General features: G+C 42.9%; 1 protein-coding gene across 3 annotated transcripts in view; it reads right to left on the reverse strand.

Moving 5' to 3' along the window:
* Nucleotides 1-5,715: 5,715 nt before the first annotated feature.
* rmdn2 (regulator of microtubule dynamics 2) overlaps nt 5,716-13,738 on the reverse strand; it is a 90,203-nt gene continuing 82,180 nt past the window's right edge. For all 3 annotated transcript variants that reach the window (XM_089117223.1, XM_039657154.2, XM_039657153.2), the window contains 2 exons: nt 10,741-10,821; nt 5,716-10,644 (listed from right to left, as the gene is read on the reverse strand). In XM_089117223.1, the coding sequence (XP_088973349.1) occupies nt 10,597-10,644; nt 10,741-10,821 (129 nt within the window). In that variant the 3' untranslated portion in view covers nt 5,716-10,596. The remainder of the gene's footprint in view (nt 10,645-10,740; nt 10,822-13,738) is intronic.

A 13,738-nucleotide genomic window follows, 5' to 3' on the forward strand; every position in this document is an offset into this window, starting at 1 on the left:
AGTACGCTTCACTGTTGTAGGATCAAGAGTAGGACGGTGGCAGAAGTTTTCTCCAAGGAAACTATTACTACTATCACCACCAACGACTTATATTTATTATACATCATAGTTGTTTTGATATGTGAAATTTGTGAAAGTTTAATTTTGTTATGCGCTTTTAGTATTATGGTATTTTCTGTATATATTAAATTAGCAAAAAAAGTTTTTTAAGTTAACGCGATTGTCTTCTGTTTCTGTTCTCTCTATGATTACTTTCAATACGTCATATAATGGCCATTTTAAAAATACCTAATTTTTTTAAAATATCATGTTAATTGAATGCATTTTGATAACCCAAACAAAATCGAACTGTAATGGAAGCATCCAAACAGCATTTGAAATACAGCAAGTATAGCAATGTAATGTGTGCACTGATTCCCCAAAAAGTGCTGCACCAGCAACTGTTCAATTCAATTTTGAAATACTTATGGTAGAACATAGCAATTGGTTGTCTTTTTTTCGCCAATTCGCATAACGCTCAGAATTTAGCATAAAGTCTCATTGATTGCACTGTTGCCAGTTCTAAAAGTCTTCAGATCCAGAAGAGACCTCCAGGAATCCAGGTAATGGCGTTCAGGTATTATTTCTGTGCAGTAGTGAGAGAACCGACTTACAAACTTTAGGTAATGAGAGACTGAGATGATTTTCAGTTCTGAGGATTAACATTTGTCCTGTTATATGATACTTCCACACTCACAATGGAGTTAAATTTTTTTATATGAAGACTTTGCCCCATTCATCTGTGATGTGGCGACAAACAATGCCTCTTCACTTAAACAAATGACCAAGGATTTCATTGGCTGGTTTATGTAGTCCGCATTCATCGCATTTAATGATCCATCTTTCAAAAAAATTATCAATCCATCCAAAAAGAAAGGAACAATACAATTACTAATAATCAAAAGCATCAATAAATGGAGACTGCCTCAGTTCCCTATCATTCAGTCACATGGGACATTACGTCAATGACAATGTAACATGGTTAGTTGATCAGGGAAGGAGGCAAGAACCAGTGAAAGTTTAAACAAGCTAATCATAAAATAAACACAAAACCAAGTAAAGCACACAGGTGGCAATCATTAGCAATAATGCGGCCCTGCCTCGTTTCCATGGCCCTCTGCCTTGTCATGCTTCCACTAGCTAGTGCTTCCAAGCCCATCTCGCTGGCTAACTTGGACGATCAGACTCGGGCTATGTGATTCAGTTTGCCCGGCGTCTCCCCAGGTTCAGCGTAGTCAAGTTTATCTCAGTGGCAGACAAATATGCGTCTGTCCTGCTTGGAGAGATCGCAGTCCTAATGGCGAAGGACCGATATTAATACCGATACAGCCTATATTAAGTTAGGGTTTAACAGCCCTTACTTCATTGTACCGAAGAAAGGTGATAGATTACTACCAATCTTGATCTACTTGTTTTAAATCGGGCCCTTCCAGAGCTTTTGGTAAAGATGCTAACACAGAAAGCATTTTTGAGTGCATTTGCCCCCAATATTGCTGTGCATCTCCATTCTCCCACGACACGGACCATTCATACGCTTTGTGTCTGAGGGATGGGCATATCAGTACAAGTTCCTCCCTTTCGGACTGTCCCTGTAGCCCCGTGTTTTCACGAAGGTCGCAAGGGCTGCCTTTGTCCCGCTAAGGGAAGTGGGTGTTCGCATTCTAAACTATCTCTATGACTTGCTTATCCTGTCCCACTCACGGGAACAGGGACCTGGTGCTCAGGCACCTCAGCCATCTTGGGTTTCGGGTCAACTGGGAAAAGAGAAAACTATCCCCGAGCTGAGGATCTATTTTCTCAGATTGCTTCATATGAGACCACTTCAGCACAGGTTACACAGCAGAGATGGGCATGGCACCAAAGGACACACTGGGTGGCAATCACACCGGCCTTGTTTTTCTATGGCCAGGAGTACCCCTAGAACAAGTGTCCAGGCATGTTTTTGTCTTGCAGACTCCACCAATGGCTGGGGTGCAGTATGCAACAGGCATGCAGCATCGGACTCCTGGACAGGACCTCGACTACAGTGGCATATCAATTGCCTTGAACTGCTAGCAGTACTGGTCCGAACAGACAACACGTCGAGTGTTGCGTACATTAACCGTGAAGGTGGTGTACACTCTCGACCCATGTCGCAACTCGCCTGCCATCATCTCCTCTAGACTCAGAAGAGTGGCAAGCAGGACGAGGCTGAGGGCCGTTATGTGTGTCACGGAGGAGCGTAAGCATAAAAGGTGGAGCGACGACAGTGGAGGACGAGAGAGGACCAGGCCTGGGCTGTTTTTTTTTTAATGTTTTTTTTTATATGTGGCAGCAGTCATCAGGGAGGGGCTGCAATCTCTACTTTCATTTTGTATTTGTTTTATTTTGTTATCTAAATTCTTTAAATGTTCACTGGTTCCTGCCTCCTGTCCATTACAACAACGCACTTTGCTACATTGGTGCTGAAACCTGGGAGGAAGGAGGGACACGCTGTCGGAGAGCCCTCGCTGCTGAGGGAGATCACGGTGCTGAGGAGGTCGGGCAGCAAAGGAGCGGTGACACCGATGGCTGCCTGAATTGAACAGCAGGTAGAATGGAGAGCTAGCTTGCAGTGTTTTTTATCCCTCTCTCGTCTCTGTCGCTCCTCGTGCTTCTTTCTCCTTTTCTCTCGCCTTACCCCAGATGCCGCCATGACTGGTCACCCCAGAGGAGGGTGGGTGGGTGGGGATGGTGGTGTTAGAGTGCAGTATCTGGAGTACCCCCAGGCCTGCGAGGGGCGATTATGCCACTGACAGTTGTTTTATTCCCTGACCTTGGGGACCTTCTGCATGGATGCACTAGCACACAGCTTTGCAAGTATGCGTTTCCTCAGTGAGCCTGCTCACACAGACTCTGTGCAAGGTCAGGGAGGACAAGGAGCAGGTCTGCAGTCAGTTGAGATTAAGATCCAGTCTCATAAGACTGCGCTCACCTCCATCAAGAGGGTCGGGGACTGCAGACATTATTGGTCAGCAAAACATGCCTGGAATTCAGGCCTAATGTTTCAACCACTTCCTTCAGGGACCAGATGGTGAACTTGCAAGCACTGTCCCCGGAGGAGGCAGAGCCAGCCCTAGCATTGCTGTGTCCCTTTTGCGTACTGCGTTTGTGCTTGGACCAGATATGGAGCTTCAGAAAATCTTTGTTCATTGGAGGCCAGCAGCACCTAAACAGATACGGCAGAGATGTTTGATACCAGGCCAGCACTTGTGTGTATGCCCAGGTGGTCAGCCCCTGTGGTTGACTAGGTCCATATGTTGTGATTCCCCTCTGGGTGATCCCATATGTGTATGTGATACGGCTTCCCTGTTGGCGAGCCTGTGTCTCTCCCTTGGCAGGGTCCACACTGCCGTCTCTGTAATGGTACTGACTTCATCCCTGACAAGGCAGAATCTACCACATAGACTTTCAATATGTAGCTCTTCCCTAGTGGCCAGTTCAAATGTGTAACTCCACATGTTACCTCCTTACAGGCAGGATGTAGTATCTGTAGCATTCCTTTCCATTGGGAATAGTGTTATCCAATTAGCCAAGGGTAAGAAGGAACAGCAGTGATCAACATTGTATAACAGCTTACACAGGCGCTAGGAAAGCACATTGATTGTGTTTCTTAGGGATCGTAATTCGTCAGTCACTGACGTAACGTCAAAACATTACTGACAGATAAGGAACATCTAGGTTACAAATGTAAACCCCATTCCCTGAAGGAGGGAATGAAGATGTTACGTCCTGTTGCCAGAATCCCTTTAACCACAGCTAAGCGGCCAGGACACTGTCAGCATTCTTTCTTTCCCGTGTTATGGGGATTGGTTTGCGATGCAAATCTCACTCACCAATATCCGTTGGCTTGTTTTGTTACCACTCAAATACCCCTTTTCCACCAAGGCAGAGCTGGTGCTGGTTCTGAGCCAGAGCCTAGTTTAAAATCAGTTCTTTGTTTTTCGACCACTAAAGCACCAGCTCTGAACCAGTAAAAATGGTTCTTAAGTAGCACCAAATCATGGCTGGTCTAGAAGTAAGAACCGCTTACGGCAGCGGCTGGGGGCGGGGTTACCTTGCCAACAAGACGAATAGAAACTTGTGACCACCATTTTTTAAATAGCAGCTAATCATGCTAATAGCAGCTCGATTGTAATCTCTGTTAATGCAAGTTACTGCGAGCTGCACGGACGTGCTGGATTCGCCGTGTTTGGATACCGATGTAGGTTTGCAAAGCCATGAGCATAAATAGTAACGCAACAATCGCCATTGTTGATGGAAGGCTTGTTCGAGATGCATCGGAGCAGCGTGGACTGATCGGAGCTGCGGGAGTGTTTGGAGAGTTTACGACTCCTCCTGCTTTTGAATCAAATCTTTTTCAAATGTTTTTTCGAATCGTTCTCGCAGTTCAAGATTCACAGTGCCAAACCATCTCGAACAAGCCTGGTGTGTTTGTGTGTGCCGCACTAGCGTTGCTGGGCAATATGAGATGTATACAGTGACGTAAGATCTGGCTCTGTGATGGCTCTCTAGCCTGTGGAAAGGCAAACGGTTCTTTGAAAGCTCATCAGTCAAACCAACTCCGAACCGGCACTAGCACTATCTCTGAACCAGCACCTGGTTCTTGTTGGTGGAAAAGGGGTAAAAGGTGATAAGGTGAGATCCCAGTTGGTCAGTCACTGACATAACATCTCCATTCACTCCTTCAGGGAACGGGGGTTACATTAGTAACCTAGACGTTACCTTTCATTACATGATGTCAACTCACATAAAACATGTCAGTACAGAAGAGTCTCTAATTAGAAGCTGTTTGCTGCTGAATACATTATTAACCCAGTGCTTGGTTCAGGTGTCCAGACATGAAAAGGTTATTTATATTTATACCTGATGGGTGAGTCAGTATGCATGCCCTGTAATATCACCCGTGACACCTGAAAATCATCCCTTTTCATCATGTCTTCCTGGCATTTCCTATGGTTGGCTGCTCTCTGGACAAGAGTGTACAGGCATGATACTGACTGAAAACTACCTGACCTACATTTATGAAGTCTGAAAACAGTTTGTCTCTCAAAACCCATCCTTTCCAAGAGACTATTCTGCTCTGATTGGTCAGAAGGCCCAGTCTGTTGTGATTGGTCTACTGCTGTGCTTACAACGCACATCAGAAACAAAATGCCTATTACCATATCAAAGTGGATTTGCTGAGCAGAATACAGTGTTTATGCAATGATAACAAAATGCCTATTACCATATCAAAGTGGATTTACTGAGCAAGTCCCTCCATAACCTGGCCCCGTCCTACCTCACTGAACTCCTAGTACAGCACCAACCCACCCGTCACCTGCGCTCATCTGGCACAAACCGCCTTACTCTGTTCGTCCACACAAAGCGCCGGACTTTGGGGGATCGAGCTTTTGCCATTGCTGCCCCCACCTTCTGGAACTCACTCCCTACATCCATTAGAAACTCTGATTCACTGCCAAATTTCAAAACAGTACTCAAAACCCACCTGTTCAAACTAGCTTTTCCTTAGCAACACCCCTTTTTATGTTTGTTTTTGTTTTGTTCTATTTTCCATGTGAAGCGTCTTTGAGTGTCCAAAAAAGCGCTATACAAGTGTGATGTATTATTATTATTATTTAAAACATAAAAAAATGATCAACGTACACAACGCAGTCTGAATTCACCTAATTGTATATTGTAATGAGCAGCAGCAATCAAGTGATTATCTTCATATGCACGGTTACAGTATCAATGTTCTGTACAGATCACCAACATCTAAAATGTAGCTACCATATAGAGCGAGTGCAATCATGTAAACATACAAACAGTAATTACATTCTTAATGCTGGATCGTATAAACACTAAAAATGAAACAATATTAGCATAATCTTCCACCAACATGGTCCCCATAATTTCTTAAATGTAGAGGTTTAGCGATTATCTTTGGTCAAAAAAAAAAAAGTAAATTCATTAAAATGTACACAAGTCATCCAAGTTGTCTCTTTAAATATCATACTGAAAAACGATACAACAATACAGATTCCACAAAGAGAACTCAGATAAGTGATTTAATCCAGAAGGAGCTGTTAGGGTATTCATAAAAAAAAAAAATAAAATAAAATAAAAAACACCTGTAAAAGGTACGGAAGAGGATTAGAGCTAAGCAAATAAAAAAATAAAACCATCTCGAGATTAAAGTCATTATAATGCGAGATTAAACTTCAACTTAAATTTCGAGAAAAAGTCGAAATACAATCTTGAGAATAAACTCATTAAATATCGAGAATAAAATTGTTGTGTTTCGAGAAAAAATGTTGTTAAATTTCGAGAATAAAGTCGTGTTTCGAGAAACTGTCTCCGTGGTTACTTTGTAAAAACCTTTGTATTGCTGCCACACTACCATTTTCCGTCCCCATGTCCACGCGAAGCTCTCTCCCTCTGTACGTTCACACCGCCGCCGACTTGAGCGTCAAAGAAGCTCTGCCCGCCCTGTCAAGGACGCTCGTCAAAAAGTACGGGGAAGCTTGTTGACGCTTTGGACGCTTTGAGCACGTTGCAGGGAGAATAGAAGTGGCACAACATGAAATGTAATAAACAGAAAAAAAAAAAAAAAAAAAAAAAAACAAGCAATACATTGAAGAATCCTTTTATAATGAAAGCATTTTTATAACCATTTTGATCACATTTGGTCGGGAAAAAAATAGTTAGCTATAATTATTATTATTATTGCGGTCAAATCGGTGTCACCGTGAGCAAATTAATTGCATTCCCGCTTTAAAACGAGCGTTCGTAAATATTTCAAATAAAAGTTGCGCTCATGCAATCCCTATAAGCAAACAACGTTATGTCATAAATGATACGAAACCAATAGACGAATCCGGCGAAACTACCGGAAGTAAGCGGGTGCCATTACTGAGCTGTTGCTGGGTAGCGTTGCGCCATTGCCTTCTATTGTTTTAGTTGCAACTTGCGTCCACTGGAATAAACAGCCCGCGATTTACGACTGTCACTAACGTTACAACGTTAGCCCTTGTATAATGTCGAGTGGGTAAACAGTTTCCGTTATAAATTGTTTTAATGGTGGCAGTAAAATTTCAATTTTGAAGAGAAAACACTGTGAATACCCCGGGTCGACTGCCCCTGTCTGGAGCCGTACGGTTTACACAGATTTCCTGGGCGAGTACAAGACGCGGACATTCGCGTATAATAACAATTATTTAATGACATAAGTAAAAAAATATAATAAATGTGTGATATAGTGATCAGCAAAATCTCCTCTCTTGTTATTTTTTCTATTCAATTTACATGCTATGGTCATTAAATGGCTTTCCTGAGCTAAATGTAACGTTATGTGACATAATTGTTCTCCTGCTGTTATATGGACCTCTTTCCATGGTTTAAAAACAGTAGTTGGTCGATATTGTGTATACTTTCTAGCTGTAACGTTACCTTACCCATGCCCGTTGCAATGTAAAAATGAGATAAATAATGGACACAAATGAAAAACATGAAATTGTTTATTTGATTTCATTTATGTATTTATTGTTGCCAAATGGACAGATCTTTTTTTAGTTTCCTCGGTAGCAAACGTTAGCCTAGCTTGCTTGCCAAGCTATTTTCATAAATAATCTGTAAGATCGTTTGTACCTTCATCTGTGACTGGAGGCCAATGTCTAACATCATCAACCCAACAAGTCTGCCTGGCTGTAGCTGTCATCAAGGGTGCGTTATCACCTTATCTCCGAGGTTTGTTTACATACCGGTGCATGTGTCTATGCCGGTGTAAAAGCTCAGTAATGGCGTCGCCACAAGATGGCAGCCTACACAAGAACGCTCGTCGGATTCGTCTATAGGAAACACAGCAACGGCGATGATTCGCAATGATTAGCTTCTCTTCCAGTTTCTCTGAACTAATGTTTTGGTAGGAACGAAAGTTTACATTGTTTCTCCGGAATCAGCCAGCGTGAAAGACGTATATATTTCGATTGGTTGCTGGCGTTTTGCCGTTGCTTGCCGCTGAACCGCGTCACGGCTCATTACCATAAAGTTGAGCTTCTTTCGACTTTTTGATTGATGCTCAAAACGCCCAAAACGTGACGCCGATGGATTTGACGCTCCTTGCAGCAGAAAAAAAGCCAGCTTCCATTGAAAATGAATGACTTCCGGCTGCTTTGGAAGCCCAAGTCGGGAGCATTGTGAACGTACAGTATGCCAGTAGGCTGACTGTTTTTATGAAGTAGCTAACTGGCTATTACTTTAGGGTCGTCATTGGTCGTGTACCTAACCTCCATCCACAGATTGTAACGACTGTAACCATCTATAATGAAGTACATATGGTTTTAATTGATCAAAGTCCATATGCCAGAGTGCATTTGGGCCTGTTCGTTGTCAAAGTCCTTTTAGGCAAGTCGTGCCACTTGGCCGCCATCTTGGCAACGCCTCCAGCAGCTATTTTGGACTTAACAAGACCAGGCTATCTATCTATCTAAATGAATGGGCAGAGTCAGAACTGCAATTTCACTGGTCACGGGACATAAAAACTGCATGGATAGAAATAGCAGTAAAATATAATAAAAATCTCTGAAAAAAAAAGTTTGATGACTTTGCCCCAAAATAAGGTTTAAAACACTGTTTTTCCCACAGGTTATACTTTTACTATGCATGCGCAAGGGTTCTCTCGCTTTCTGTCACATGCACGGTGCACGGTTGGAAGCACAGTGTGTGCGCGCTCCAGATTCCGGGAGATTTGAACTAATTTGCGAGCATCAGTGAGCCGCTATCAATCTGCGGGAGACACCCGGAACTTCGGGTAGACTTGGGATGTCTGATATTTACACAACTCACATATACACTGTATATCAAATCTGCCGCCTTTTCAAACAGTAACGTATTTTCCGGTGTCGCAAACCTCAACTGTTTGCATGCATCAGTAGAACCAGTCGATAGGCTTAAATGTTTCCCGGCTTGACTGTTAAAAGCTTGACGATTGGCTGTCCAGCGGGAGGGGCGGGGCATGTGCATACAACCGCCATCTTTGGTGTTACGGGTTTTCCCTATATATTTGTATTAAGGATTGAGGAAGTGGCGTGTCTCTATATAAATAGTCTCTGTCGTTGTTCATGCAGCAGTTGTTCAAGTGACGGCTCAAACGTCTATCAGTAAAGTTTTGCACGAGCAAATTCATAGACACTTTTAAATATAATACATTACTGCTAAAGTTGATAGCATTTCTTTGTTACTGAAATAAAGTCTAAAATATAGCTTGACTAGTGATCCATGTGTGCCATGTCATCTATCAGTGAACACTGATCGAATGCGTTATTCTCTACATTTCATTGTGACTTTTTTTCTCGAAACACAACGACTTTATTCTTGAAATTGAATGAGTTTATTCTCAAGATTGTTTTTCGACTTTTTTTTCTCGGAATTTAACGAGTTTTTTTTTTCGAAACACAATGACTTTATTCTCTATATTTAATGAGTTTAATCTCAAGATTGTATTTTGACTTTTTTCTCAAAATTTAACGCGTTTTTTTCTCAAAACACAACGACTTTCTTCTCGATATTTAATGAGTGTATTCTCAAAATGTGTTACAACTTTTTTCTCGAAATTTAACGAGTTTTTTCTCGAAATACGACTTTCTTTATATTTAATGAGTTTATTCTCAAGATTGTATTTCGACTTTAATCTCGCATTATAATGACTTTAATCTCGAGATGGTTTTATTTTTTTATTATTGCTTGACCCAAATCCTCTTCCGTAAAAAGGAGATACATGCTATAAAAAATATAATATATGGCAGAATTTCAGCTTTCATGCACAGTCTAATTAATATCAGCGGCTTTTCGGACAAACTAATTATTGAAAGTTCTTCGAAAGATATTTAAAGGTTTGTTTCAGACACTTATTAGGAGGTAAACTAGATTCCACAAATATAACTTGATAGCCATGCTGTTTTATGAACTAATCTCTAGATAAATTAATAATTTTGGATGAAATCCTGATTACAAGTACACACAAAAACATGCCCCTAAAAGGCACATTAAAACAAACGTAATTGGATGCTTTTAATTCTGGTCAAACAGATTTTTGGTCAGAATATGTTGCAAGCTGCAAGTGTCACTTCACCCAGGTAATCCACAAAGTACTGTAATTATAAACATTTGTATTCTTTTTAAAAATCTGAAAGATTTTGTGGGTTTTGAAGTTATCATTAATGTGAAATTCCTTCTAACGGCAGCCACTGATAGTCATGGCGTTGTCAATAGATGACAGCCATGTTGTGTATTGCAACAATTACTGTTAATGTCTAAAATGTTCCTTGGGGGAAAAAGAAAAGAAAAAAATTAAAAGAAACTGTCCTGTAAAACACATACAGTATATTGTTCATTTTAATGGCTACACAATAAATCACGTGTCCTGGCCAACATTAATACCGGTAGTTCATATGTTGGTTTGTGGGTAAACGGCTACAGTCCAGTCACAGTCGAGTCTAAAGAGATGGAACCCAAAGACATAGAGCCTTTTTTCTCCTTTCTTCTGTTGGAGACGTATTAAAGTGATGCAACAAGAGAATCCAATTCCTTCTGTGCCTCCTCGTCCTTTTGAGAAAGTGCAAACATAATTCAGTTACTGACATAATTACAATGACAAGAGACGCTAACTATAAATCTGATTCATGCAAATAAGAACAACACCTCTTTAATCACAATACTCATCGCAGAGGCAGCGTCACACATCTGTCGGGCACGACTCCTCTGACCCAAGTCTTTGTAACACTGACAGGAGAAAAGTGATATACAGTAGGTGCAGTTACAATCAACAATTTCAATGTTCTTCATTTATTTTAAGGCTTTACTGGCTCAGTTAAAAAAACCTAGTGAGCTGCCTATGTAGACGACGTGTGTTTTGCTTATGTAAAAGCTGTTCTAAAAGAAAAAAGAAAATCATCTAGGATGGGATCTACTATAATGTTCAAAAATTTGCTGCCAGTGTTATTTTTAAAATGGTTTTGAAATACTCTGTTATACTCACCATTGCAGCACTTATCAAAAATACAGTAAAAACAACAGTAATGTAAATTATAACCATTTAAATAACAATATCTATTTTTTACAAATTCATGTGATGGCAAAGATGAATTCTCCTCATTACTCCAGTCTTCAGTGTCACATGATCCTTCAGAAATCATATGAATATTTGGTGCTTAAGAAACATTTCTTATTATTATCAGTTGGAAAGTTGTGCTAGTTCATATTTTTGTGGAAACTGTGATCGTTTATGAATAGAAAGTTCAAATGTGCCCTTAATGAGTCCTTGCTGAGAAAAAAAAGTTTTAGAAACTTTTAAATTTTAGTGCAAATCTATTTGTACTTCACTCATTACCAAAAACGTCTCAGGTTACGACTGTAACCTATGTTCCCTGAGAACAGGGAACGAGACAATACGTCGAATGACGCAATGGGGAACGCCTCAGGCGTGACAGGTGTCTGAAATCAAATATCAACTCACAGTAATCAGGTTGACCGGCGACAGCCCGTGCATCATCAGCTTGAATGATGAGCGCGTCAATCTGGATGTATAAGAAGGGCGCCTTGAAACCGTGACAACATCCTATCGTCTGAAGGGACTGCTGCAGGCAGGCCCCGAGGCATGGCAACGAGACGTATTGTCTTGTTCCCTGTTCTCAGGGAACATAGGTTACAGTCGTAACCTGAGACGTTCCCTTTCGAAGGGAACTCAACAATACGTCGAATGACGCAATGGGGAACGAAATACCCACTCCGCCATGCTGAGGGGAGTGCATGCCGAAAAGGCAGTGACAACTGTCAGAACCAGTAATTCCCAGGAACACTGAAACCACTCACCCTATGTTACATCAGGCTGTCAGTGACAGCACTCCCTACCGGTCATAGCCCAAGCTAATGAACCAAGAAAAAACAGAACGTAATAACGTGGGTAAATCGGGGCCAGCTCAAAGGCTTTAGGACCACAACTTCAAAATAGAAGGGGTCCCTTCTAGGGAGTGTGGCTAGGGGGCCAAAGGGACCCCCAGCCAGTCACTATTCAGGAGAACACTCCTCCTGAAATGCCCCCAGGCTGGCCTGGTGATCTGTACTAAGACACACAGTCTGGCCATAGCCTGTCCGTCCAAGACAGAGCCTCTGGAAATTGCCTAGGAAAGGCATCCAAAAACTGAAGGCCCGCGAAGCTGGCAGAAACCATCGAGTTTCGGATCACAGAGACGGAATCCTCCGGAGAGTGTGACTCAACCTCAAACCTCATTCCGACGGGAATCGTACACTCAATCCACAAGTTTCCACCCAGTGCTTGCTTTTGAGCACTGAGGAAGTAAGAGAGGGATCAAAATCAGGAGGGTCAATGAGACCTAAGACCTGATGACCCTTTGTGTAGGGAGCTCTGAAACATGAGGGCTCATGTCTGAAACCCAACGACCACAGCATGTGGAAGCTCATCCTTCAGGAAAGCCAGAGGCTAGAAACCTGACAGACCCACAATGTGGGGCTACCTCGAAAAAGGTCTAATCAGACCTAAAACCACAGTTGTGGGAGATAGCTTGAACAAGGGAAGTGCCTGTCGTAATGTATTGCGACAAAGACACATCTACAGTGGGACCCGAGGAAAGACCGGGGTCTGAGCCACATAAGAAGGGACCGAAGCATACTGCGCGTGACCCTCACCATGACGGCCTGTAACCTGGCAGCCACAACAAGTGGGAACCCATAATCAGGAAGGCCTGACAAGGCCTAACGCCCGATAGTCCCAATGCATGGGGAGCTCACATTCAGGAAGGCCGCTGAGGCCTGCAGCCTGACATGTGAAGACTCACCACTACAACTTAGCGACCACGAAAGTGGGGGTTTCACATTCAGGAAGGCCTGGTGAAGCCTGCAACCTGACATGTGACAACTCACAACCAGGAAGGCCAATGAAGCCTGAAGCCTGGTGACCACAGAGTGGGAGCAAAGTGCTCAGGGAAGGTGGTGAGGCTGTAGCCTGGCTACCGCATCATGTGGGAGCCCACATTCAGGAAGGCTGGGTGAGGCCTGTAAACTGACTACCACAGTATGTGGGAACTCATAACCAGGAAGGCCCCTTTGAGGCCTGTAACCTAGCAACCACAATGTGTGGGAGCTCATCACCAGGAAAGCCTGGTGAGGCCTATAACCTGACCACCACAGTATGTGGGGACTCATAACCAGGAAGGCCCCTTTGAGGCCTGTAACCTAGCGACCACAATGTGTGGGAGCTCATAACCAGGAAGGCCTGGTGAGGCCTGTAACCTGGCGACCACAGTATGTGGGAGCTCATAACCAGGAAGGCCTGGTGAGGCCTGTAACCTGGCGACCACAATAAGTGGGATCTCATAACCAGGAAGGCCTGGTGAGGCCTGTAACCCGGCAACCACAGTATGTGGGAACTATAACCAGGAAGGCCCCTTTGAGGCCTGTAACGTAGCGACCACAATGTGTGGGAGCTCATAACCAGGAAGGCCTAGTGAGGCCTGTAACCTGGCGACCACAGTATGTGGGAGCTCATAACCAGGAAGGCCTGGTGAGGTCTGTAACCTGGCGACCACAGTATGCATCCAGATTGACGCGCTCATCATTCAAGCTGATGATGCACGGGCTGTCGCCGGTCAACCTGATTACTGTGAGTTGATATTTGATTTCA

This window comes from Pimephales promelas, chromosome 11 (assembly GCF_988280905.1).
Source record: "Pimephales promelas chromosome 11, fPimPro1.hap1.1, whole genome shotgun sequence".
In the NCBI taxonomy this organism is placed as follows: Eukaryota; Metazoa; Chordata; class Actinopteri; order Cypriniformes; family Leuciscidae; genus Pimephales; species Pimephales promelas.